The sequence below is a fragment of the Alligator sinensis genome, unplaced genomic scaffold, assembly GCF_000455745.1.
Source record: "Alligator sinensis unplaced genomic scaffold, ASM45574v1 scaffold559_1, whole genome shotgun sequence".
In the NCBI taxonomy this organism is placed as follows: Eukaryota; Metazoa; Chordata; order Crocodylia; family Alligatoridae; genus Alligator; species Alligator sinensis.
Genome location: NW_005842251.1, coordinates 1,473,318 through 1,498,102, shown reverse-complemented (window position 1 = coordinate 1,498,102; position 24,785 = coordinate 1,473,318). Strand labels below are relative to the sequence as shown.

General features: G+C 47.1%; 1 protein-coding gene across 1 annotated transcript in view; it reads left to right on the top strand.

Annotated features, from left to right (window-relative positions):
• XPNPEP1 (X-prolyl aminopeptidase 1) overlaps positions 1-24,416 on the top strand; it is a 34,457-nt gene extending 10,041 nt beyond the window's left edge. The window contains exons 7-19 of the mRNA XM_006027550.2: positions 2,925-3,006; positions 4,485-4,695; positions 8,473-8,562; positions 10,719-10,769; positions 11,882-11,940; positions 12,969-13,046; positions 13,889-13,960; positions 16,039-16,099; positions 17,133-17,202; positions 18,384-18,557; positions 21,646-21,722; positions 22,532-22,630; positions 23,879-24,416. Of these exons, the coding sequence (XP_006027612.1) occupies positions 2,925-3,006; positions 4,485-4,695; positions 8,473-8,562; positions 10,719-10,769; positions 11,882-11,940; positions 12,969-13,046; positions 13,889-13,960; positions 16,039-16,099; positions 17,133-17,202; positions 18,384-18,557; positions 21,646-21,722; positions 22,532-22,630; positions 23,879-24,007 (1,253 nt within the window). The 3' untranslated portion in view covers positions 24,008-24,416. The remainder of the gene's footprint in view (positions 1-2,924; positions 3,007-4,484; positions 4,696-8,472; positions 8,563-10,718; positions 10,770-11,881; positions 11,941-12,968; positions 13,047-13,888; positions 13,961-16,038; positions 16,100-17,132; positions 17,203-18,383; positions 18,558-21,645; positions 21,723-22,531; positions 22,631-23,878) is intronic.
• The last annotated feature ends 369 nt before the right edge of the window (positions 24,417-24,785 follow it).

Here is a 24,785-nt window from a genome sequence, read left to right as displayed (position 1 = left end):
AAGAGAGGTCGTGTATTAAACCCAGGCAATTTGAGGAAGGAACTGACTGATGAGATATTCTAGCCATAAAATATCCTGTAGTCCTCACCACCTTTCCCTCACTACCTCCGGAACAAGGCAGCTGTTTTAAACTCTTGAAGCCTTTCCAGTTAAGTGTGCCATTACTGCAGCAAAGCTGTTGGCGTCTCTTTGTTCACAAGGTGTCACCGGCAGCCTGAGTCTCTCAGGCTAGTGTACACGCACATGCTTTCCACAAGACTCTTGCTAGCTTTCACATGTGCTGAAACGAGGCCCCAGCTCTCTCTCTCCAGTGTGCAGACTCCTGTAACACGACCCAGTGGGTCCATTGCTAGTCCCCACTTCATAGAATCGCAGACAATGAGGGTAGGAAGGGAGCTCAGGAGGTCGCATCTAGTCCCACCCCCTGCTCCAAACAGGACCAGCCCCAACTAGATCATCCCAAGCAAGGCTTTGTCTACCCTGGTCTTAAAAAACTCCAGGGATGGAGAGTCTACCACCTCTCTGGGTAACCTGTTCCAGTGCTTTACTACCCTCCCAGTGAGACAGTTTTCCTAAAATCCAACCTAAACTTCCCTTGCTGCAACTTGAGACCGTTGCTCCTTGTTCTGCCATCTGCCACCCCCGAGAACAGCCCAGCTCCATCCTCTTTGCAACCCCCCTGCAGGGAGTTGAAGGCTGCTATTAAATCCCCCCTTGGTCTTCTCTTCTCTGGACTAAATAAGCCCAGTTCCTTCAGCCTCTCCTCATACATCATGTGCCTCAGCCCCCAAACCCTTTTTGTTGTCCTCCATTGGAATCCGTCCAATGTATCCACATCCTTTCTGTAGTGGGGGCCTAAAACTGGACACAGGACTCCAGATGTGGGCTCACCAGTGCTGAACGTAGGAGAAAAATCACCTCCCTCCATCTACTGGCAATGTTCCTATTAATGCAGCACAGCATGCCATTAGCCTTCTTCGCAAGCGCGCAGTGCTTGCTCATATTCACCTTATTGTCCACTGCAACCCCCAGGGCCTTTTCTGCAGAGCAGCTGCTTTGCCAGTCGGTGCCCAGCCTGTACCCGTGCATGGGATTGTTCCATCCTAAGTGCAGGGCTTTGTACTTCTCCTTATTGAACCTCATGAGATTTCTTTTGATCCAGTCCTCCAATTTGTCTAGGTACCTCTGAACCCTAGCCCTACCCTCCAGCATATCTACTATTCCTCATCTGCAGACTTGGTGAGGGTGCATATGTCTGCCTCTGGGTTAGACTGAGTGCAAGTGGGGACCAAGCACTGACCACGCACCAGCAGGAGATTCCTCGTGGGTCATGGGATCCTAGTGTACCTAGCACTTTGTTTCCTGATTTTGGCCTCTATCCCAAGCCTCAGAGATATGCTGGACTGGTGAGAGTAAGGCCAGAACAGGCCCGAGGAGACTATAATTGCTGCCTAATGAGAGAGCATAATATCTCTGAACCCCAGACTGAGCCTAGAATACATCCTGGTGGAGACGCCTGTGTCTTGCTGTTGCCTTGTCAGGACTATACCTGAGGAAGAGCAACAAGAGATGTCCTCAGCAGTGCTAGCATCGATTGAGCTTTGTGTGCTTCATGTGTTTGACATGCTGTGTCGTGAGCAGCACGTGCTTGGGAGTACAAATGACCCGGACAGATTTTCAGCTCCATTGCGGAAACAACACGCCTGATGCTGCTGCTGTGGTCACAAGCACAGTCAGTGCAATGCGTATGCATTTCTATAAGTAAGCCCAGGGCTTCCTGTGTTGAAAGGGAAATACATCTGATAGCAGTGAATGTGACCCTAGGGAGCCCTCAATTAGCAGAGAATGGCTTCTCTCCTTCAATATTTGCACTGCTTTCCAGTTAAAGCAGTGACAGATCCCAGCTCTCAGATGGTTACAGCCTCAATACGTGGCAAGGGCTGACCATGAACAATGGGAGTTGGGAAAGACTAATAGTAGCATACAGAGAGATCATAGGAGATACTTATTTTGAGGTGCTGGTCTGGTTCCCTCTTCCCTTCCCGTGTTTGAACCCTCCTTCCTCCCATATATTTAGCTATTTCATTTTGCTATTTTCAAATCTGGGACAGTTTCTGCAGGTGAGGGGGTGATGCTGAAGAGGACACCAACACCTCTTCACTGTATGGGGACCTTCATTTGGCTTAGCGGGCAAATAACTACCCCTTCAGCATAGAGGTCTGTGGGGCTTTGCTTCTTTCGGGTTACCTGTTCTCTCCCAGGGACAGAAGCAATACATTATTTTTGATGCAACTGAAATCACACAGCCCTCAGGGTGCCGTGCCAGCCTAGCATTTAGGGGAGACAAGTGCTGTTCCTTATTCCCTAGTGAACATTTCCAAAAGGGGACTGACCCCTCCAAGTCTGAGGGCTCAGCTTGACTTCTGGAGATGCTGAACACCCAGCTTCTCACCTGTGGCTGAAGATGAACAGCAGTTTTGAAAATCAAAGCTGCCCAGGGTCTGAAATTCAGGGTACCCAAAGCAAGGCCACGTTGGAGTATTAGGGCCTTTGCTTTCTCCTGTACCAAAAATGCTGTCTGCTAGAACTACTGTCTTGGCCAGGTAGGTTCAGCATGGGAGGTTTTCATGGACACTTCATAGCCTGCTTGCCCCTGTGGTATGCCAGATATTTGCAAACTAGTCCCTGTCTTTAGATGTGGGTATAAGATCTGTTAGCTTGGTAGCTATGGCTCCAGTGCCATCTTGCGGTGAAAGCCCCTTACTTCCAATAAAGCAATAAGGATTGCAGGTACTGGAGCCTGGCTTGAAGCCCTAGTGTGTCACTGTCAGCTTGCATTACAACCTCAATCTGTTTTTTTTTCCTTAATACTGTTGATCTCAAATAGGAAGACAGGGCTATAATTATGGGCTCTCTCTTTCTAGGGCTGTTCAATCTCCGAGGCTCTGATGTTGAATACAATCCAGTGTTTTTTGCTTATGCCATCATAGGAATCAACAGCATCAGGTATTTATGTTTGCCCCTTCCTTATCTCGTCTAATTGTTGCCTGAGGATCCACGCCTGTTTTCTCCCCGAGCCTGGTTCTGGCGTTGCGTGTCTCTTTAAATTGCCTTTGCAATGCCCCTCCCTAGCATTTTTTATCTCATTGCAGCAGGGGAATGGGTGGGTCAGGGAGATTTGATTATGTTCTTGTCTGTGCAGCTGGCTGTGTGATCCAGGGCAAAATGCTTTTGTCTCTTTGTGTTGCACTTTCTCCATCTGTAAAATCAGGACTATGCAAAGCCCTTTCTGATCTTTGTGGTGTCCAGAGCATTTGCCCCAGATACAGATGCAAGAGAACTTATCCCCCTGGGGCAATTCCGGGAGGTGATTCACCAGAGTCATTTAAAAACCACAGCATCTTTTGCTGCTGTGTCGAGGGGTTTGAGCACTGACCTGCACCCCCAATCCTGTTCCTTGCAACAGGCTTCATGGCTAATTCTGGGGTTGTTAGGATACATCACACTGCCTGCCAAATGTGCATGGTCTAATGCAGAGGCTGGCAACCTTCAACAAGCCACAGGCCAGAACAACCAGATTCCAGTCCCACATGGGCTGGTGGCTTCTGCATTTGTGGGGCTTCACCTGTGCCCCCAGATCCATGCAGCTGGGAGCTGTGCCTGTACCAGCACCACTGCCATGTCTCCCTGGCTGCAGCGCAGGCATAGCTTCCAGCCCATGGAGAGCTGCACTGGGGCTGGGCATCTACAAATGGCATCTGCACTGCTGCAACTTCTCCCTGATCTCCCCCAACCCTGGCTGCAGTGCAGGCACAGCTGGAAGCTGCCTGTCCCTGCCCTGGCACTGCTGCTTGCTAGCTAGCCTCATTGTGGGCGCGGGCAAGGACAATGCCTTCCAGCTCAGCAGGCTTCACAAGCTGTATGTTGCTGACCCCTGGTCTAATGCTTAGCACCCGGCCCGGGGGGTTCTGTTCATAGCTGTGCAGTGCAGTGCTACAGGGGCGGCCAACCTGCAGCATGGGCATCACAAGTGGCTCAGGCCGTCTCTGTGTGGCACATGGCAGATTGGGGAAGGGTACAGGAAGCAGAGCAGCAGATCAGGCACAGAGCACAAGGCAGGGGGCAGAAAGTAGGACAGCAGGTTGGGCTGAGGAAGAGGATCAGAGTGGCTCTTAGGGTGGGTGTGGGGCTAACTTATAGCACACCTGCCAAAAAAGCAGCCCCCCACTGTTGTACTATATGTATGTTTTGAGACTCAATGTCCCCCTGTGAAACAGGGGACATGTACCCCCTGTGGGAGGGCTGAGGCTTTATTTCAGAGTGAGGTGCAAAGTGCTTGGAGGTCAGATGGCCAGAAGTACTACTTTTTATCAGTAAAAGCCTTTTCTCTCTACTAAATGTCACCAGCACAGCAGGATTCCCCTGCAACCCTCCCTTCCCATCTGACCGGCACTCATGTGCTCCCTCCCGATCTATTCCTGCAGTCTGTTTATCGATGGCGACCGCATGACAGACCCGGCTGTGAGGGAGCATCTGCAGCTCGATTCCACCCTGGACCCCGAGTTTAAAATCCAGGTGGTGCCGTATGAGTCGATCCTGACGGAGCTGCAGGCCATCTGTGCTGGTCTCTCTCCCAAGGAGAAAGTGTGGCTTACCGACAAAGCCAGCTATGCCCTGACCGAGGCCATTCCCAAGGTTTGTGTGTCCTGGCAAGGGAGGAAGACCCCTCCTTGAAATTCCGTCCTACTGCAAGTGGTTTTAATTAAGGCACCTGCTCTTGGCTTCCCCTCAGCGCCAAGCAAGGGCTGCGGGTCTCGTTTCCTACAGGAGAGCGGCTTTGAAGACGGTGCCAAGCTAACAGAGGGCTGCTTAATGCTGAGTTTGCTGTCACTGGAGCAGGCCTTGCAGCTTGTTAAGCTGATTTACCCGAAGAATTGTCAGATTAAGACAAAATGAGCACGCTGTGGGCGGAGGGGTGGGGTGATCTGGGTGAGGTAAGGTCACTGCACTTGCAGCTTGAGAAGAGTGCACATGCGGACAAGGAATAGGAGCAGCTTTATTCAATGTGCCTTAAAAGTCAGCAGTGGATTGGTTCTCCTTCTGTGTTACAGACTTGTAGTATAGGGGCAAAAAGTACAGGGCCTGACATATTCAACAGGGGCAATATCCGAGTGATGCAGGACTTGTCTCCATGCAGTGAGGAATTTCACAGAGCAGCTGGCTGCATGAAATAGCTGGTTGCCCTTACAATGGGCGAGCCGGTCTGCTTTCTGACGCACTTAAACTCTGAATTGCTTTAATCCTCCCATGTGTAGTAGTGCTTGGACCAATCCCTTCTGGGATTCCTGAAGCCCTTTTTTCATAGGTTCTGTTTTCCCACTATGGAAAATCATAGTCTTCCTTAAACACAACCTGCTTATTGAAGGAAATGGCTGCACCCACAGACAAACAGACTTCCACATAGCTTGAGTTCCAGCTGTATTTTGGCCCTGTTTACCAGGGACCCCACCTTGTCTCTGGCATGCCACACAGACGCATCTAGTGGAAGATACTGCAAGGTAGCATAGTGCTTTCAAGTGTTGTTGCTGGCGGCAAGGACTTTTGGGTTATTTCTAGATTGGGAGCACTGTCAATTAGGATGGCCAGGTGTAGTTGCAGTGCTCCCAGAGAGGGGAATGGTTGCATCCTCTGTTAGTTCAGTGGACCTGAGTTGACTTTGCCTATGCGTCTTAACCTCTTGACACAAAGAGCTTGGGTCATTAAGGCCCAGATTCTGTTAGGTTGGTAAGTGGTGCCCAGTGGGTGCATTTGGCGTGAATTATTCATTGGACAAAATGGGTAGACAGCAGTGGGGGCACCTTCCCTATGAGGGCAGCACCCACAACTCTGAGACACAGCCAGGCTCCCTCTCCCCCGCAGCTGTCCTTGCCAACTAGTGGGCTGTCTTCAACAGAAAGAGTGGAGGGTGCTCTGGCCCTGCCAAGCCTTTGTGGCCACCCACTGCCCTGGAGGCAGGAGGGATGGGTTCAAACCCCCTCTAGGCTGAGGAGGGGGGCCTAGAATCTGGGTCTCCCACTTCCTGGGGAAGTGGCTTAACCACTAAGGTGGGATAGGATCACCACAGAGCACAAGTGGCCGAAGTGGATCCCTTCTGAGCCTGCTTAGAAGGACAAGATGAATTGTGAACCTAAAATCTGTGTAACGGGCCCTATGTGTCACAACTAAAGTTGGCCATATGTAGCCTACCTGCCTGCCTAAAAGGGGAGCTGCACTTGTACCTGCATAGGGGCACAGCACTTAGCACTCAAATCCTGTTGACAGGATTGGGCCTGAAACATGCAAAAAGGGTCGATGCCCTTCTCGTGCAAAAAGCCCATGGGTTTTTATGAGTTAGGTAGGTTTTACATCATCTGAAAGACTCATCCTCCAAGCAGCAGAGGCTCTTAATGTCTCGCCACCTTGTATGCAACTAGACAGGCTCCAGTTTGTCCAGTTACACATGCTGGTCAGTCTGGCTAGGGAAGCCAGAAAAGGGTGTTGTTTTTCTCTGAGTGACAATGACATTTGATTATATAGAACAGCAATTTCTTTCCTCTTCCCACTGGGGCAGATGGATATACTGAATAGGATCCTGTGCTCTGTGCCTGTCTGCCAGCTCTTAAGGGATATGCACTTTGCCTTATATCGTGTGTAAGCCAGGTAAAAGTTCCCTGTCCCTCTGCCCAGTTAAACATGCCACCCCAGCAGTGTTGGAGACATTGCTTGGTTCCTGTTGCTTCTCAGCTAGGAAATCGTTGCCAAGTGCTAACGTGCTCTATGACACAGCTCCCCACAGTAACTAGGTTTGCTTGTTGGGGGAAGAAGGACGAAGGGGCTGGAGCTGCAGCTGAGTAAATCGATGCACTTGTGTTGTCTTCACCAAATGCTCAGCCAGCTTAGTTGAATGCAGAGTGCCTGGTCCTCAGCTGATGTGAATTGTCAGAGCCCAGTGGAAGTCAGTAGGGCCATGGCCATGTATGAAGCCGAGGCTCTGGCTCCTGGGAGGAAATGCTGGTATTTTTATATTTTCATTACATCAGTTTTGTAAGGCTCCAGCTACACCACGGCCCCACGCTAGACATGCTGTATATACATAATGAGCGATAATCCTTGCCTTAAAGAGCCCTAAATAGACAAAGGATAGGAGGGGGCAAAAAGAAGTGGAGTGATTTGCCCAACATCAGACTCAAGGTAGTCTTGCTCCTTGTCCTGTGTTCAGGCCACTGCCTCTGTGCCACTTTATATCTGCTTAGATATATCTGCTTAGATAGAAATATGCTTAGAGCATATTGCTTAGAGCAGGGATGCTCAATCCTTGGCCCATCAGCCAGGTCTGGCCTGTGGAGCTGTTCTCCGGCCTGCTGGGCTCCCCATCGGTCCAAAATTTGGGGACAGGGCAGAAGTGGCAGTGTTAATTGGTGCCAAATTTCTGGACCTGGGGAACACTGGTGGACTGGTTATTGTGGGCCTGAGTGCTAGGGTGGGTGTGCAGGACTGAGTTGGCAGTGAACCAGCTCCTGGCACGTGGGGCTGGGCCAAGGCAGTGCAGGGCCTGATCCAGGCACATGGGCCCCAACTGCACTAGGGATCTGGCTTATGGACCAGCACATGCCACTCATCTGGCCTCTGGAGCTGAAAGGTTGGGCACCACCGGCACAGAGTGCTTTAAAGGCTGCTGATATGCTGCTTGGGATACCATACGGGTGTTGATCACACTTCATCCAGGCCACATACCAGTGTTGGCAAGAGGCCTGTGTATCCTGTAACAGACCTTGCAAACTCTTCAGCATAAGTAAACTCTTAACAGAAGAGAAATAGACCCTGACTGTGCAGAGAGGCCAGACCCCAGTTGGAGGTTGATACCAATGGGGAACCGCCTGCAGACTCCTGATCAGATTCTGGCACAAGCTAGGGATCCTGGGGAGAGTCTTAACTTAAACTCTGGGTGTAACATCCCTCAGGCCAGCAGAGGAGTGAGCAAACAGAGCTTTGTCATGCTTCCTCCTTCCTGGTCCTACTTGCAACACATCCCTTCATGCCATTTCGCTGGGAGTAGCTGGTATAAGAGACGATAGCACCATTTCTGTCAGTTTTCTATGCTAGTTCTGCACCAGGAGAATCCTTCACTGGCCATCTCTGCCTACTCTGTCTGCCATGGTTGTCCCAAGAGCAGCACAAGGATTTCAGTATGGTACATGGCTGAATTTTAGTTTCTTCTTTGAGTGATGATGAAGACTATCAAGCCTCTTGGGATGAAGCCATTACTTCCCCGTGTACCATGCAGAGCTTAGCCAACTCAACCTAAGACAAAAGCTGTTAGTTGAAGGGTACTGTAGAAGAGCAAATAGCGACTGTTCTAAAATCAAAGGTATTACATCGTCAAGATGAGTTAGTTGGTCCAGATTGCCTGTAATTCCTGCCTGTCTGCTCTAGGTTCACCGATACCTCACCCCGTACACACCCATCTGCATGGGAAAAGCTGTGAAGAATGAGGCCGAAACAGCGGGCATGAGAAGAGCACATGTAAGTGATACTGAGATCCTATCTCGCTACATCCAGCGTCCTGCAGACAGCGCTTTGCTTTCAGGCCTGGGGTTGTGTTTCCAGTGGATGCAATTCACTGTGAATTCAAGAGCCACTCAGGATTTGGATGGCCTGCTGGAATATTTTTCTCTTTCCTCACCTTTTGCCAGGTGTCTACCACCATTAGTGCAGGTTTTCTGCTCAGTTACTTGATGCACCCTTAAAGCTGTGGATGGCATGTGTAGTAGTGCTAGTAAGTGCCCTTGTGCTGAATGGGAACTACCTCGTGTTCAACGTAGTGCTGTTGGCTGTGAGCCCTTGGGTGGACGCCATATTTGAACAGGTCTTAGTTCAATGGGTCCCTGGTCCCAGTTAGGCCTTTCCCCCATTGGCATTGCATCTGTTACCCCTGTACAGACATGTCCGAATAATGCCATGGAATAGAGAATAAAGAACCAAAAGAATCCCCTCCAAACGAACATATAAAGCCCTCTGACCAAGCCAGTCTCTAGTGTTTAGTCATTTTGGCTGTCATGATTTTTGGGTGGCCAACTTGACACCCTGAACTGGGACTGATCTTTTTGAAAGGGCAGCATTCCCAGCCTGAGAAAAGTCAGGCTCAGGTTGGGCCACCAAAATCATCTGTCACTTTTGACAATCTTGGCTCTTCTTTCCTTCCTTCTTTGTAAACTTCAAGCATCCGTTTTCTTCAGAAAGGATGTGGACAAATTGGAGAGGGCAACGATACGGATTGGGGGCTGGGGCACATGTCTTGTGAGGAGAGACAGAGGGAACTGGGCTGATTTAGTCTGTGGAAGACAAGACTGAGCGGGGATTTGATAGCAGCCTTCGCCTCCCTGCAGGGGGGTTGCAAAGAGGATGGAGCTGGACTGTTCTCAGCGGGGGCAGATACAGGACAAGGAGCAATGGGCTCAAGCTGCAGCAAGGGAAGTTTAGGTTGGATATTAGGAAAAACGCCCGGTAGGAGGGTAGTAAAGCACTGAAACAAGTTACCCAGAGAAGCTGTGGACTCTCCATCCTCAGAGGTTTTTAAGACCTGGCTAGACAGCCTTGGCTGGGATGATGTAGTTGGGGCTGGTCTTGCTTGGAGCAGGGGGTTGGACTAGACGTGACCTCCTGAGCTCCCTTCCAAGCTTTGTTTTCTATGATTCTGTGGTACTGTTTCTGGGCTTTGAGTCCCCAAGCTCAGAGCCGTTCTGGATGGACATTGAGCATCTGTGCATATTTTATGATTCCCATCTAATTTTTGGCTTATGGCTGTGTCTACACCGTGCCAGCTGCTTCCCCAGAATTGGTACATCTGCTGCACACACTGCCAGGGAGCCAGCCTGACCCACAGCCTTCATGGCCATTTCACATTTGCAGACTGCAAATTCAATTAAAGCCTTTAAAGACCTGGTCCATGAAGGTGCCGAGTGGGGTGGAGCTCTCCCAACACCCAGCTCAAACTAGGCTGTCAGGAGATGTGATACACTAGATGCCTCATGATTAATGTATACATAGACATGTGAATTGGCTACATCATGAAAGTACAGAGTGTTTTTTAGTTCAGATTCCAGATGCAGATATTCTTGGATCAATCTCTTCTACTGATGACCCATCCCCAGGATGTTGCAGAGACGCTGCAAAAACCATAGTCACATAAATGGGAGGAAAGAGCAGACCTAATTAAACATTTAAACCAGCTGTAGCAGGGGGCTGAGACCAAAAGCAGCTAGGCCTATCTTTGCCAGTGAGTCCCTTGGCCAGTCTTGGGCACACCACTTCATCTCTCTGAGCCTCAGTTTACCCTTCAGAGAACTCAGGCCCTCTTACAAAAGATGCATTGGGAGGTGTTGCTGGCATCAGGCTTGCGCTTGGCAATCCCCGGTGAGCTACAGCTCCTCTGCAAACCTTTATTAACATTTATTTTATTGATCTGGTACGGTACATTTCCAGTGCTGACATTAATCACAGAAGTTAGAGACTGGAAAGACCTCTTAGATCAACTAGCTCATCTCCCTGCCAGTGTGTACCCAGTGTTCATATCTAATTGCCTTGTATAAAAAAGACTGTCTCCATTGAAGCTTTATAAATCTTACATGAACTCAATTACTTTTTTTTTTTTTTTTTTTACTTTACCCACTTTAAAATAGATTAAAGATGCTGTTGCCCTGTGTGAGCTCTTTAACTGGCTGGAGAAGGAGGTACAGTATTAATCTCTCATTTTTTAACTTAGGGATTTTATTGCATAATAAAATTCTTCATTAGCATAAACTTGCAAGTGGTCATGAATATTCTTTAGAGCACTTAAAACTGTTGTTCTCTGGTAGGTTTTGCGGTTTCTGTTTTTCACCGTTTGATGTTGTGGGTTTGTGTCTGATTTCCAGGCAAGGCTGGAGAAATTTTTCAAACAGGCTGGCTTTTATCCTGGAGACAGGCTGGATAAAAGGCTGGCTTTTATCTGAGGTGGGCAAAAGGCAGAGCCATCTAACCCTTATATAATGCGCAGTGTTACAGGGCCATTCTCAGAAGAGCCCCTGGTGTTCAGTGAGTTCAGTTAGGTGCCTACATCCCATTGACTTAACCTATAAAATCCCCTGGCTGCTTACTGGCAACTTTAGGTATTTCAGTACCCTGGTAAGTCTGGCCTCATGTAATGATTCCTGCTTCTTGTTCCTTCCTTTGCTTGCTGTGCAGGCTTGGGAGAAATAGGTTACCTCTGTGGTACATTTTCCCCATCACTGAACTGGCTGTAACATGCATCTCCCCTTTGTTTGGCAACATGTTTTGAGGTCTGCGCAAAAAAGCATTTGTGCTAAAAATGTAGAATACTGAAAAAAATGAGTTAAATCTTGTTTACATCATTTACATCTACTTTACATCATTTCTGGTGTCATAATATTTGCATTTCAGCTCAAGGCCTGATCCAGCAAACAGCTACTGGTGTGTAAAATGAGATCTTGCTACAAGGGGAGTTTTAGGTTGGATGTTTTAACTTGGAAGGTGGTTAAGCACTGGATCAGATTACCCAGCAAGGTGCTGGAGTCTCTGGCAAGGTTTTATGTGCATGTTAGACAAACATTTGTCTGGGATGGTTTAGGGAGGGATGACCTTGCTTTGAACAGGCTGCAGGACTAGATGACCTCTTAGGTCCCTTCCTGCTTAGTTTTTCTAGGATTCTGTATGTGTAACTTTGCCTTTGATGTTCAGATGTGAGACCGGGTTCTGTAAGGTGTAAATACCAAGCGTCTCTCATCATTTCTTTCATTTTCTTTGCTAGTTGACTTGCTAATGTAACCCAAATCTTGTCTGTTAGGTTCCAAAGGGCACTGTGACAGAAATATTTGCTGCAGACAAAGCAGAGGAGTTTCGTAGGTAAGGTAAAACCACCACTCAGGAATTTTTTCTGCCCCCTGGCTCTTTTTTGTCTTTTGCTGCCTTATTTGACTATTTAGAAAACTAACTCCTCCCCAGGTGCATGTTACCTGATGAGAAACTGCTTTGCAAGGGTGTTTTACTATGGGTCGTAAAGGGGACGGGGTTTTACCATGCACCTGCTGCGCCTTGGTAACTGTCTGTGTGCATGCTCCTACCCTGTGTTATTTGGAAGCTAAATCACCATTGCTTAGCCATCAGTGAAGGAAGGCTGTGGGGAGGAACAAGTCCTGACTGCCTGGATCCTACTTGCCACTCTTTGCTGCTGCTGGTTCCTGACACTTTGCACAGTAGAAGGAAGGCAGTTTGGATTGTGACGGTTGAGCGAGTAGGCAAGGTGGTCTCGTAATCCAAGTCACATGATTGCGTTTAGGGAGTATAAGTCTTGCTTTCCCCATCGGTAGGATGAAGATCACTTTTCTTGTATTCAGAGGACAATTATGAGGGAGTGGGATTCTCCAGTTGGCTTAGGCTTCCAACACGACTTTTATAAAGCAAAGCATCTGGGCCATTCGGGTCCATGAGGAGCTTGGATTCTGCACACGTGCTTAGATGCCATACTAAAAATGACTGTGAATAAATGTGTATGAATTAGGCTTGCAATTTTAAGAACCATGAGCTGGAGAGGACGTTGGTGCCCTGGGCTGCGTGGGGATTGAGGTAGTTAGGTACTGCTGAGGACCGACTGAAGATAGCGGGCAGGAGCCCAGCTAGTTAGGGGACAGAGGCCTAATGTGCTTGAGTCCTGTACCTCTTTAAAGTCACCTCAGTGGAGAAGCTTGTTCTGATGGCTCTACAGGACTAAAGTGTTCTTTAGGTGGATGGAAACATTTTGGGGCAAGTGGGCTGGAGGGGGAGAAGGAGGTTATGAGGCTTCCTGTGACTGCCGTTACGTAGATGGTGCTGGTGATCCCAACTTCCTCTGGCCTTTTGCTCTTGACTGATGTAACCATGCTGTTTCCTTCCAGCCAACAGAATGACTTTGTGGAGCTGAGCTTTGCTACGATATCGAGCACTGGCCCAAACGGCGCTATCATTCACTACAAGTAAGAGAACGGCAGCTCATGTGTTTCTTCAGCAAGTGCGCTTACAGCATCCTGAATTGCTGCTGCTTGGATTCGCAGCTGAGTATAGACAAAAGGAAGTATTTGGTTCAGCTAAGGAAAAATGTCCCTGTTGATCATCTTTGGGCAAAGTGTCCTTGCCCCTGGACAAAGACCCAGATGCACCAGCTGGGACTGTCCATTGGACCACCATGGAGCCATCTGAGGTGGTAGCTAGTTCAGCCCAGACAGTGGGCCATAATCCGCTGTTCGAGCTGGGAGTGGAGGTGAAACTGATAGTTCATTGTAACCCCTGGCATGAAAACAGCCTAAATGTTTAGGCCTTGGCCATGCAAGGGACAGTGAAGATTTTCTTTGTTTCCACCCCTGCATTCACCAAGCCTTGATCTGGAGACTTGTGTTGCTGGATGCAGGAAAGCTCAGCCACTTGCAGCTGCCTGTTGAGGTGACTTGTTTGATGAGGTTATTGCTAGGTACTTTGCAGAGTGCTGGCTCCTGTTGACAGGTGGGGAAGGGGGGTGGGTTGTTCGCCTGTTTGAAGGTGAAGGTGAGGGAGGAAGCTGTGCTGAAATGGGGTCAGGTACACATGCTGAGGATTTAGCTGGAAGGAACATACCCATCCTTAAGCCCTTCGTGGAATTTGCTAAGGCTAAATACACTCATCCCTACATCCCCCAGCTCAGTACTTAATGCAAATTCCATCATTTAAACAAGAAAGTGGAGGCAGCAGGTCTAACCTTGCACTTGACATTGCAGTTGAGCAGGGACTGTGGAAAAGATATGTTATAATGATGGGACAAATAACTTTTCATTTAATCTAACAGGCCAGTTCCTGAGACCAACAGAACCTTGTCCGTGAGTGAGATCTACCTCCTGGATTCTGGAGCTCAGTACAAGTAAGTGGATTCGAGTTGCTGTTACGCTTAATTCAGATACACTCCACAAGAACTACTGCCCTTTGCTAAGAGTCTGCAGGGCTGGATGCTTCATAGCTTTGATAAATGTTGCAAAGCTGGACATGCTGCGACGTGCCGTGCAGTTGTTTCTAAAGGCATTTCTCTACCGTACCCTTGTCCTTCGGAAGGTCTCGATGGCCTCAATGAAGCTTTCATGAGGAAATGGAGTAATTATCTTTAAAAATAAAAAATGTTTCTAGGTCGCCAGCATGAATGTAGTTCAGGTCAGCCGGCTCTGAACTGGCTGCCTGTTGCCCTCGAGTGAAATGAATTGGGGTCTTGTTGGCACCCTCGTTGGAGAGACAAAGGAGTGAATGGCTTATTGTTGTGGTGGCTTACATGTGAATGTGTGAAGGAGGCTTCCCTGGTCAAACCTTGCTGTGTAACGCCTGCCAGCATCCTTGCACACTGAAGAAGTTGTGTTGCTGTATCTCTTTGGGAGCACAGCAGGATGGGAAGTGGGATTCAGAGCTGCAGCCCTCCTTTGCCTGTCTCAGGTCTAGCAGGGATGGAGTCAGCTACTGTCCTTTGCTAGCAGCTGCTTTAGATGACCTCACTTTCTGTGATATTTCAGCTGTGCTAGCTGGGGCTTTGGGGAGCCAGGTTAAAACTGTCCATTCTCTGCCTTACTTGCTCACTTCTTACCCTCTGCATATGAGGGATGAGAAGCAGTCCTGCAGACCTGCTCTATCTCTGTACACTTCAGCTGGTGAGGCAGGCTGTCCTGCTCAGCTGGGGAAGGAGGCCTTCAATCGGCAACACATTGGTCCAGTGATAAGAGGAAGCCAACACAGGGAGGTCTGGGAAGAGGACATCCCCATTCTGTGTTGTTATGGGGTTCATGTGTTGTCTGGCTGGTCAGTAGAGTCCTGGGTTTGGGATTCCTTTCCCTAGAGGTAGTTCATGTCTTGGGCGTATGGTTGGTGAGAGCTACGTTATCTTCGTGCATGTTTGACAGCTCTGGTCTGTAGCTTCAGTCTCAGGTTGTTTATCCTGAGACCTGTCACAAGCACTAACTTCATTAAAAATGAAAGAAGGGACATTTTTATCAGCGTAAATAGATTAGAAGCACTTTGTTCAGCAAGAGAGCAGAGCAGACCTGATGGGTCCTCCGAGAGGAATCGTCTCCTTTGAGCTCTGGCGTTTGTTAGCAGCCTTTTCTAAAGGGCTTTGAAAAGGAGCCGTGTGAACGCACTTTGATAAGATTTCGACAATGAGATCTTTCCCTTGGATGGCCTAATTAACGATTCCCTTAGTGTCACAATGAAAAGCAGCCCCTTGAATAAAATATGAGTGGGACATCAGTGGCATTCGCCACATATCAGGGCAGAGAGGCTGAGCATGACACTGCCTAGAAGGTAAATCATGCATTCTTTATGCCCACAGTCTGTGTGCATCATCTCAAGTAGATGCATAGGGACAGATGTTTCAAGCCTAAATGCTCATTTTGGGGCCTCTTGGGTTTATGAGTGCCAAACCAGAGCTGATTGTCAGAGAGCAAGTTCTTGTCACTATCTCAGGGGTTACTTTTAAACATACTGGGTTGTAGTGTCTGGAGGGCAAAGTAGGCACTAATCCCATTGACATTTTTTTTTGCAGCCATTAGCTGTCATTGGTACATCCTTTTTTTAAGAACACGGTAACTGTTCTAACTTGTCTTTGTACAAGTGAACTGTAATTCTTCCTTCCCTTCGGTGTGGTGTAAATGTGCTGTGCATGATGTACCCACCCTCAAGTTAGCTGCATTTTAGTGCTACTCTACATGTCTAAGAGCTTTGGTCTCCTTTGGGATCCAAGATGACATTTGAGTTGTAAACAATATTGTTTCTTATAGCTGTGCTCAAGAATTCATAGATTTCAAGATAAGGCAGGCTGGAGAATTTCATCCAGTGTTTCCTGCTGTGCTTACATTAATGGGAAATGACCAGCATTATTAGAAGGGTAAAAATGAATTCTTTCCATTCTGATATTCCTGGTTCCTCTCTTTTACATTGCGTGACTTTGCTCTTGTTTGGAAGAGACGGCACGACGGATGTGACTAGGACAATGCATTTTGGCACCCCGTCAGCGTATGAAAAGGTAATCGGACGTCTCGTGCTTTGCCATTGGGACCATAGTACTAGAAATAGTGGAGCAATCATTGCTTTTAAATGGACGGTTTAAAGAAAACTGTAAAAATTAGAACTAGAGAACCAGTTCAGTCCTGTGGAATCAGAGCGATGTGCTGTATGCCAGCCAGCTGCCCTGAGAGTGATTCGAAAGGAAGCTGGGAGTATTTAGACTTCCAAAATTTACCCTCCATAAATTATAGAACAGCATATTTGCCATCTCAAAATCAAACTTCCCCCACCCTGGCCCCTGAGAAGACCCTCACCCTGTTTGGTGGAAGCATGTCACTTAACTGACTCCACTAACGAGCCTTAATGTGACAAGAATGTACACAATCAGTTTGTGTCATGTAGGGTTAACCAAAGTCAGTTTAAAAATCAACTCTGGGTTCAACCTGGTTTACATGATTTTAAGCTAGTATTTAGCCAGTGTAAATATGTTTACACTGATGCAACTAAATCTATTTAAAATCCCATTTCTAATGATACTAATGCAGTTTTGCAGTTACACTAGGTCTCAGTCTGTCTGTCTAGATACACTTATCACTGCAATCTCTCTGCCATGCCCTCTGTGCTGTTTCTGGGCACAGGCCTAGCATGGAAATGTGCAGGACCCTTGTATGTATGTATGTAACCTTGCACTGAGTCATTCTGTGGCATACGGAAAGTCATTTAAATACGCAATTCTGTTCTGCAAGGTTTTATAGTATATTAGGGAAATACAGGCACAAGGACTCCAACAAAAACAGCTGTATGTTCTGGGGGAATCTGTCAGAGTCCACCTGGTTCCTGCCCGAATCCATTTAAAAAGCGTTACTTGCCATGTCATGTTTTCTGCTCAGAATCGATCTTTTCATCCTGCTTCTGTTTTGTCTCATAGAAAGCAGGGGCGGGGTCTTCAGGAAGTCTCTGTAATGCTTTAGTGACCTACAGGATGCAGCTTTTTCTTCAAAGCTGGTGAAGAATGATGCTTTCCGTCTTACTCCATTGTGTTTCCTTGGCAGGAGTGCTTCACCTATGTCCTGAAGGGCCACATTGCTGTGAGCGCAGCCATCTTCCCAAATGGAACCAAAGGTTGGTTGCTGATTGTCCTGAGCAGACAGGAGGGCTGATGATGGTAGTGCCTGAAGGATCAGGTGATCATTTAGAAGAGAATGAAGCTTGACAGCTTCAAGTGCAGTAGGCAAATGTAGCAATCTTTTATCGTGGGTCTCTATGTAACCATCAAGTCGGATTATGCTTATTGATCTGGCTTTTCTAACACCAGCTGGCACTGAATTCCTTGAGTCGACACGTGAGCTAATGGGACATTGCAGCTCTCTTTAGTTCAGAAGTTGTAACTTTTCATTGCCAATTGCATTATAAGATACCTGTGACCACCTAGAACTTTGCTGCTGTTTTTGCGCTATATAGCATGGCTACTGTAAACTCCATGGCCTTAGCAAAGAGATAACTCAGATCTCCTGCTTTAGAAGGGCAGACTGTTGCTTCTTGAGCTAATGGAGAATCTCCTTTTAGCTGTTAAGAGTATGGGGTCCATATTGCACAAAGAAGCTATTCTGATTCCACCCAGTAGAGGACAATGGTACATGCATGTTTGCACGCACACATGCACGGGCACATGCATGCACAGAATTTGTTGCGGTATTATTTTTTCCAGTGTGAGATACCATTTTAGAATTGTTCACTGTTTGCCTTTTTGAGTGGGTGGGAATACATCAACAGAAACAAGAACCTGAAGCAAAAAGCAGAGAGCATTTAAAATGGCAGAGGCTAGATTTTCACATACGGGCACTGAAACTGATGGGCAAGCTCCCCATTTTGGTGCTCTAGTTAACTTGTGATTAAGAGAACAAAACGGCCATCCCTTTTCGCGCGATGCAACAACTACATCTCCAGTCCTGCCTACAGGGCGATATCTTTTGAAGAGGAGAGAGCGTTGCATTGTCTATAGGCCATCCGCCCTCTGGGTTCGGTATCGAGTGTGATGACAACGAGGGTGGTTGTTTCAATAATGCAGACACCTGGGGAGGACCTTGTGACTAGGACAGCTACACTAAGTTCCTTTACTTGAAAACAGACACCATCTACGAAGCCTCACCATAGTACCTGTTTTATAACTCGTAATAGCTTGGGCTTTTACAACTCTCCCGTACCCTGACTATGGTCTGAGCTGCCAGTGGGATTCACAAACTCTCTGTCATCCAGCGTGTGCAGTTCTTGCTAAGTGTCTGCTTCTTGCCCTTGCCCTGCAGGTCACCTTCTGGATTCCTTTGCCCGCTCTGCCTTGTGGGACACTGGCTTGGACTACCTGCATGGAACGGGACATGGAGTCGGGTCTTTCTTGAACGTGCATGAGGGCCCATGTGGCATTAGCTACAAAACCTTTGCTGACGAGCCCCTGGAAGCTGGCATGGTTGTCTCTGATGGTATTCAGCCCCACTAACTATATGGTTGGAGCAGGACAAACTGCTTAGGGAAAATGTCTGAAAAGCAGTGGAGAGGGATGTTTCCTGCCTTATCAGTCTGCCAAGTAATTCCTACTTCAGGATATCTAGAGGAAGACCTGACTAAGCTGGGACAAGTTTAAGACCCCCACAGTCCATCGGGATGCCACAGGCCTGATTCCCGGTTCGTCCCTGTGTCACTGTTAGTCTGGAGATACGCTGATGGGAAACCAGGTTAGGTGGTAAGGTAGGCCAGGGAACAGTCTCTCATTCTTCAAGGAAATGTTTGTTTTTAGCTGCAGCAGAGACAGGGGCATCTAAACTCCGAGGAGCTAATCCCAGCTTTGTCACTGGACCATGCAGCAGTCATTTAACCTTCCCATGACTCTGCTTCCCTAGCAGTGTGATAAAATACACCGGGGAAGCCAAACTTCCTAACTCTACTAGTCACCAACCAAAATCCTGACGTGCCCGAGAGCCAGTGGTAGGGCACAACACGTTCCAGACAGGCATGCTCCAGAGTCAGTGGTTTGCAGATAGTGCCTCTGCCTATTGGAGGCTATAGGATGTTGAAAGTGGGGTGTGGATGCTAAGGGCCCAGTGCTATATTCCTCAGTTTGAGATCAATGCAAAAACAAATATAATTTTATTGGAATGCACATTAGATTTCCTGCCTTTTATATAAAGTTTATAAAACACAACACACTAGGCATAAATAGTCCAAAGATATTACTGTATTTAGTCTCATACAAGACGCCCCTGATTATAAAACCAGTAATCCCCTCCGAATAATTAGATTTGATATATGGAAAATTTATGAATTTGATATAATTTTCCAGTATGAAATCTAATTATTGGAGGTTTGTCTTGAATTTGTCCCTCCCCTCTGACTACAGCAGGGAAAATAAATCTGGATTCAAGTTGCTTTTACACTTACTTCAGATAGAATCCACAAGTAACTCTGCCTCCCTCCAACTTCCCCCTGTAGTCCCTTCCCCCCTTCTAACGTCAGACCCTGCTTTCCCTGAGCACATGGAAGTGAGGAGCAAATTGGAAAAAAACTGACTTTGAAATAAACATAACTGTAGTACTTTGCATATAGTACCCATCGGTTTAGTTCATCCAGAATTGATGCGTGTTCCCTTTTTTGAAACTGCTGCAAGTTTTAGCAGAGGTGCTCTATAGACACACTTTTAAGTAGCATTTTGTCACCTACTTCTATATAGCACAAACTATGCATGATACTAATCCAAAGCCAAAGGCTCAAGATTTACCGTATAGTTTTATTGGGCTGGGCCTCAGCGAAGTCAACAGCATTTCAAGCCATGACAACCCCATAGCTCAGCACTGCTCAGTATATGTGTGCACTCCACATGCTCCCCACCCCCAAGAGATTCATGTACTAGTTATTCGCCACTTGTGACTCCTGGGATCCTCCAAAAAAAAATATATGCAGATGAGGTTCAGGGCTACCTGGTCTAGTACCACCTCATGGGGGGCAGGGCCACACTAATCATGTGTGACAGGCTGAGCGAGGGGGCAACAGAGGGGTTCTGGGTGAACTGTTTGGGATCCTGTTTGGTGATGTTTACCAGACACGTAAGGCAGGTGAAGAAAAAGGAATTATTGGAAATGGGAAAGAAAGACTGCTCAGCAGTGGGAGTGGAGAGTATATCAAAATGTGTGCAGTGTAGTGGCTCACCATGACTTGGAAAAGAGTCAGTACTGAGGGGGACGGTGCTCAATGGGCATAACCATATATATCTTACTCAGATGCGCTGTACTGACCTATCCTTGTGGTAGGTTCCCATCAGCATGTTTACCCAATATGATCCATGAATGTATAGTCATGCATAGTGTTGGCTGCATTTAATCAACTTCAGAGCTAGTTTCTATTACTAAGTATGTGCTGCTTTTAGCAACAGTTCAAAGACAGATAATGTATTTAAAGAGGTTTCCTTGTATGCATATGTAAGATGAGGGTTTTTGTCCTCCGTTCTGACTGGCAGGGGGAATTAACCTTGTCTTATAGTCAAGTAAGTATGGTATTTTATTAGTCATATAGTCATTACAGTTAAATATACTTCTTTTATTCAGTTTCATAGAACAAAATCCAGTCTCCATGAGCGACTTGACAGTGTATCCAACACATCACTGTCAGTCATTTTCACACTTGAGTTAAAATGTTCAGCTGTGTTAATACTACCACACCTGAGTTAAGGTTTTCAGTTGCAGGGTGCAGGGCTGCAACAGTGCACAGAGCTATGAAATAGGAGAGAGAGAGAGAGATTAGTTTACCAGGAATAGCAAGACAGCAAAATTTCAGAAGAAAGGATAAACTTGATTAATAGAACATTAAGACCATTAAAAAGGAGATGTGGTCATTGACACCAGTTGAGTGAAGAAAGATTAGCAGGAATCAGGTACATTATAATGAGCCATGAAGTCGATGGATTCCCTCAGCACTGCTTGAATGGAAATGCTGCTGCCTTTTCTGGGCAGCTGGTTTTGAAGTTTGGCTGGAGAAGGAATCAAAGGGGGTTGCAACTGCTTTTCTACAGCCCCCTGTATCCGCCCCTGCCCAAATCGTTTGTCATTATGTGACTTTCATCAGGAGCCACATTTAAACTTATATGTAACTAGCTTCTTCCTGAAGGATGGTAAGACTTCATTCAAGTTAGTAAGACCCTTCAGTAGAAATCTACTGGAAACAGTGGGCATCCTTTAAAACGGGATGCTTTTCTTTCCTTTTGGGATGTGGATGAAGAGAATTCCTGTAGAATTCTGGTCAGCCAAACACATGTGGTGCATAATTTAATTTCTTCTCTTGAGTTCAGTCATTCCCCATGCTCAGGGTCTTCTCTCTGTGTGTGAACGTTATCAGTCACACTGATTTAATATCCATGGCGATTGGGTGAAATATAACATTTCACCTCTTTAGTCACCATACATATTAAGAACGTTTAGCCACCTGGATTAACCAGTGCCTCTGCAGGACATTTACCCATTGCAATAAGTATCTATCTACACAGTGTTGCAAGGACTGATTGATTATCATCTCTCTTTGCAGAGCCTGGATACTATGAAGATGGGTCTTTTGGGATCCGAATAGAAAATGTAGTTCTCGTGATCCCTGCTGAAACCAAGGTGAGTGGCTGTCTTGGGCATTGCCCGAGTAGCCCCTTCTCACTTTTCCATGAGTTGGTGTTTGCAAAAATGTTAACCTCTCTTGCATTTGAATTAAACAAATGAGAACTGGAGGCAGGACAATGCTGTGGGCAGCTGAGTTGTGGCTTTGCCACTGGACTGAGGGACTCTACTTGCACATGCTCTTCTCCAGAGAAACCTATAAAGAGCTTTTCTTTAAAGTGAAGAATGATTCTAGGTCTCTCCTTGTAAACAGAAATACTGAGGACAATGCTGCTGCTGTTGCAGTTTGCACTGCTCCTTAAAAACTCATCAATTTGATCGCAGTACATGTATTACCCTAAGACTTCATAAAATGTCCTTTCTTTGGATATCCATGGGCCATAATCTCTTTTTCATGACCTTTGGGTGTCAATGCAGAGTGCAGCGTGGCTGGCATGGGGAATCTCTAGTTGATGTAGCAAGAATAGGCTCTTTGCCCCCCATCTTTTGAGTAGGGGAGGATTAAGCTGTTATTAAAACCAACTTGATTTTGAAAAGGGATGTTTTAATTTTTATGCTGAATTACTTGGGTTGAAATGTCTAGAAAGGAGACAATGAGCAACTCCAGGTTGCTTCCTTCTTTGTCAGAGCCTTATTGGGTTTGATGTTTAAGGGCTGTTGACTTCTGTGGGCTTTGGAGTAGGTCCTGAGTAAATGCATTTAGAAGTCCAATGGAGTACTCTGCTTCTGAGCCAGACAAACTACACCAAGCGCCCAGAGCAAGGGTTGTGCCCAGCTAGAGCTAATGCCTCCTCTTTCCTCTGCAGTACAACTTCAAGAACAGAGGGAGCCTGACCTTTGAACCATTGACCCTGGTTCCGATCCAGACCAAAATGATTGATGTTCATTTACTGACGCAGAAAGAGGTGAGGGCAGGAGCAATTCCTCCTCTTGAAAGCATTTCCCCCTTCCATTAAAAGATCCAGAATAGTGGGCTTTCTTTTCAGCATCTCGCAGGGCCACTTTGCATATATTTTTCAGGGGTGATGAGGCCACAAGGGACTAAATACCTCTGATGACATCGTCTCTGACATAATCTCTGCTCTAATCTTTTCAGACTTCCCCTGCTCCCTGTAGCACGTTCTCATCTCTCTCGTTCTGTTTCAGTCCTATTATTTTGACCCCCAGTGCATGACTTCACCTGCTTCAAATCCCTCCACTGATGAGTCTGTCCTTCCAGTAACCCCACACACGCTCCCTGAGTGAGGTCCCATGCAGTATGCTATCTGCCCCAGGCTTAATATTGCAGTCCTTATTCAGAGACATAGTCCTGTTGAAGTCAATGGGCACATATTCAGGTATCTAACGAATGGGGAGTGTATAGCCCAAATTTGCAGAGGTTACTGCCAATTTGTGGGTGCCCTGTTGGAGATGCTGATTGCCAGAGGTGCTATAGTATCCTTAAAGCCCACCCAAGTGAGAGAGAGTCTCTTGTGAGGAGCCCCCCGCTAAAAATCGGGTCCTGAGTATACTAGTTTAGACACCCAGGGTGCCTATACATGTTCAGCAAGGCTGCCCCAATGCACTGTAATTACAGTGTGTTGGAGCAGACTCAGTTAATTGAATCTGCTGGAGCATGGTAATTACTGCACACGTCACGGCTCCAGCGTTATGTGTATCAGCATCCCTGCGCTGAAAAATGGCAGTAGGGGTGCTTTAACTAAAGCTTGTCGAATGAACTTTAATTAAAGTGCCCCCACTGCCATTTTTCAGGGTGGGGATACTGATATACATAACACTCCGGACGCTTTAATTAGAGCCGCTCTTGGAGCCACTGTAATTAAAGCGCCCCCACCCAACTCCTGGAGCATATGTATAAAAGCCCCTAAAGTCTGTGAGCTACTTCTGAACATGTGAGCCTAGCTCTTTAAGCCAAGAGTCTGTCCCGCACTAATGACCTTGTCCTATAATGGGGGCACTTTAATTAAAGTTCATTCAACGAGCTTTAGTTAAAGCACCCCCACTGCCATTCTTCAGTGCAGGGATGCTCCCTTGGGTCTCTGTGGAAGTTCATGGGAGCTGCAGAGGTTGCAAACACAAAACGTGAATAGGCCAACCACTGCTTCGCCTTTTCCGGATCTGCTTCAGCATTGCGCTTGTCGCTCTCTCTCTAGTGTGACTGGGTGAACAATTACCATCAGAAGTGCCGGGAGGTGATCGGGGCAGAGCTGGAAAGGCAAGGCCGACACGAAGCTCTGCAGTGGCTTCTCAAGGAGACGGGACCCATCGCCAGAATGCAATGATAACGACTCTTCCCCGGGGATCGCTCACCGTCAGGCACAGACAGCGCCCGTCTGCTTTGAAAAGTGGATAGGGTTGGAAGAAAACAGTTTGCTATCCTTTGGGGAACACGGAGGGGGCGGGAGGGGGCATTTTGCTTGTTTTCTGCGTGTATTTGGTTACGGGGGAAAGAAAGGAAAGAAACAATTTCTCTGACCGTGAGCAAATATTAACAAACAAACAAAAAAAAGTCTTGAATTTGAAATCTGGGTTTTGAAGAAGTGATTCTAGGAGACAGCATAGGATGGTTTTGTACTTCCTGGTTTTTCCACTGTGAACACTCAGTGATTTTTACATTCAAAATCCACTTCCGTTAACAGTGGTGCTAACGAGTGTACATTTCTGACCAGCTAATAAATATTTCCAAGTCCTGATTGCCTCCGTTTGCTTTCAGTCTGTTTGGTTTCTGCCAGTGGTGTCGCTTGTTAGTCAACTTGAAGAATGGCTCGAACTGCACAGCAGCATTGCAGTTCTCTGTGCTACGAGCTATTGGGACCTTAGGCTTGGAAGGGACCTCAAGGATGCTCTAGTTCATTAGTCCTTGGCAGGTATGACGCCAAGTAGCCCTGCACCAGTCCCAAGTGCCACTCTTATCCGCTTCCCCTGCCTCATCTACTGCTCTGCTGTCTACTCTCTGTCCTGGGTTCCCTGCCTAATCTGTTGTTCTGCTTTATTTGCTGCTGTGCCGTCTGCCCCCTCTCCAGCCTGCCGTGTGCCACTTGTGCTCTAGCGTGACCTACT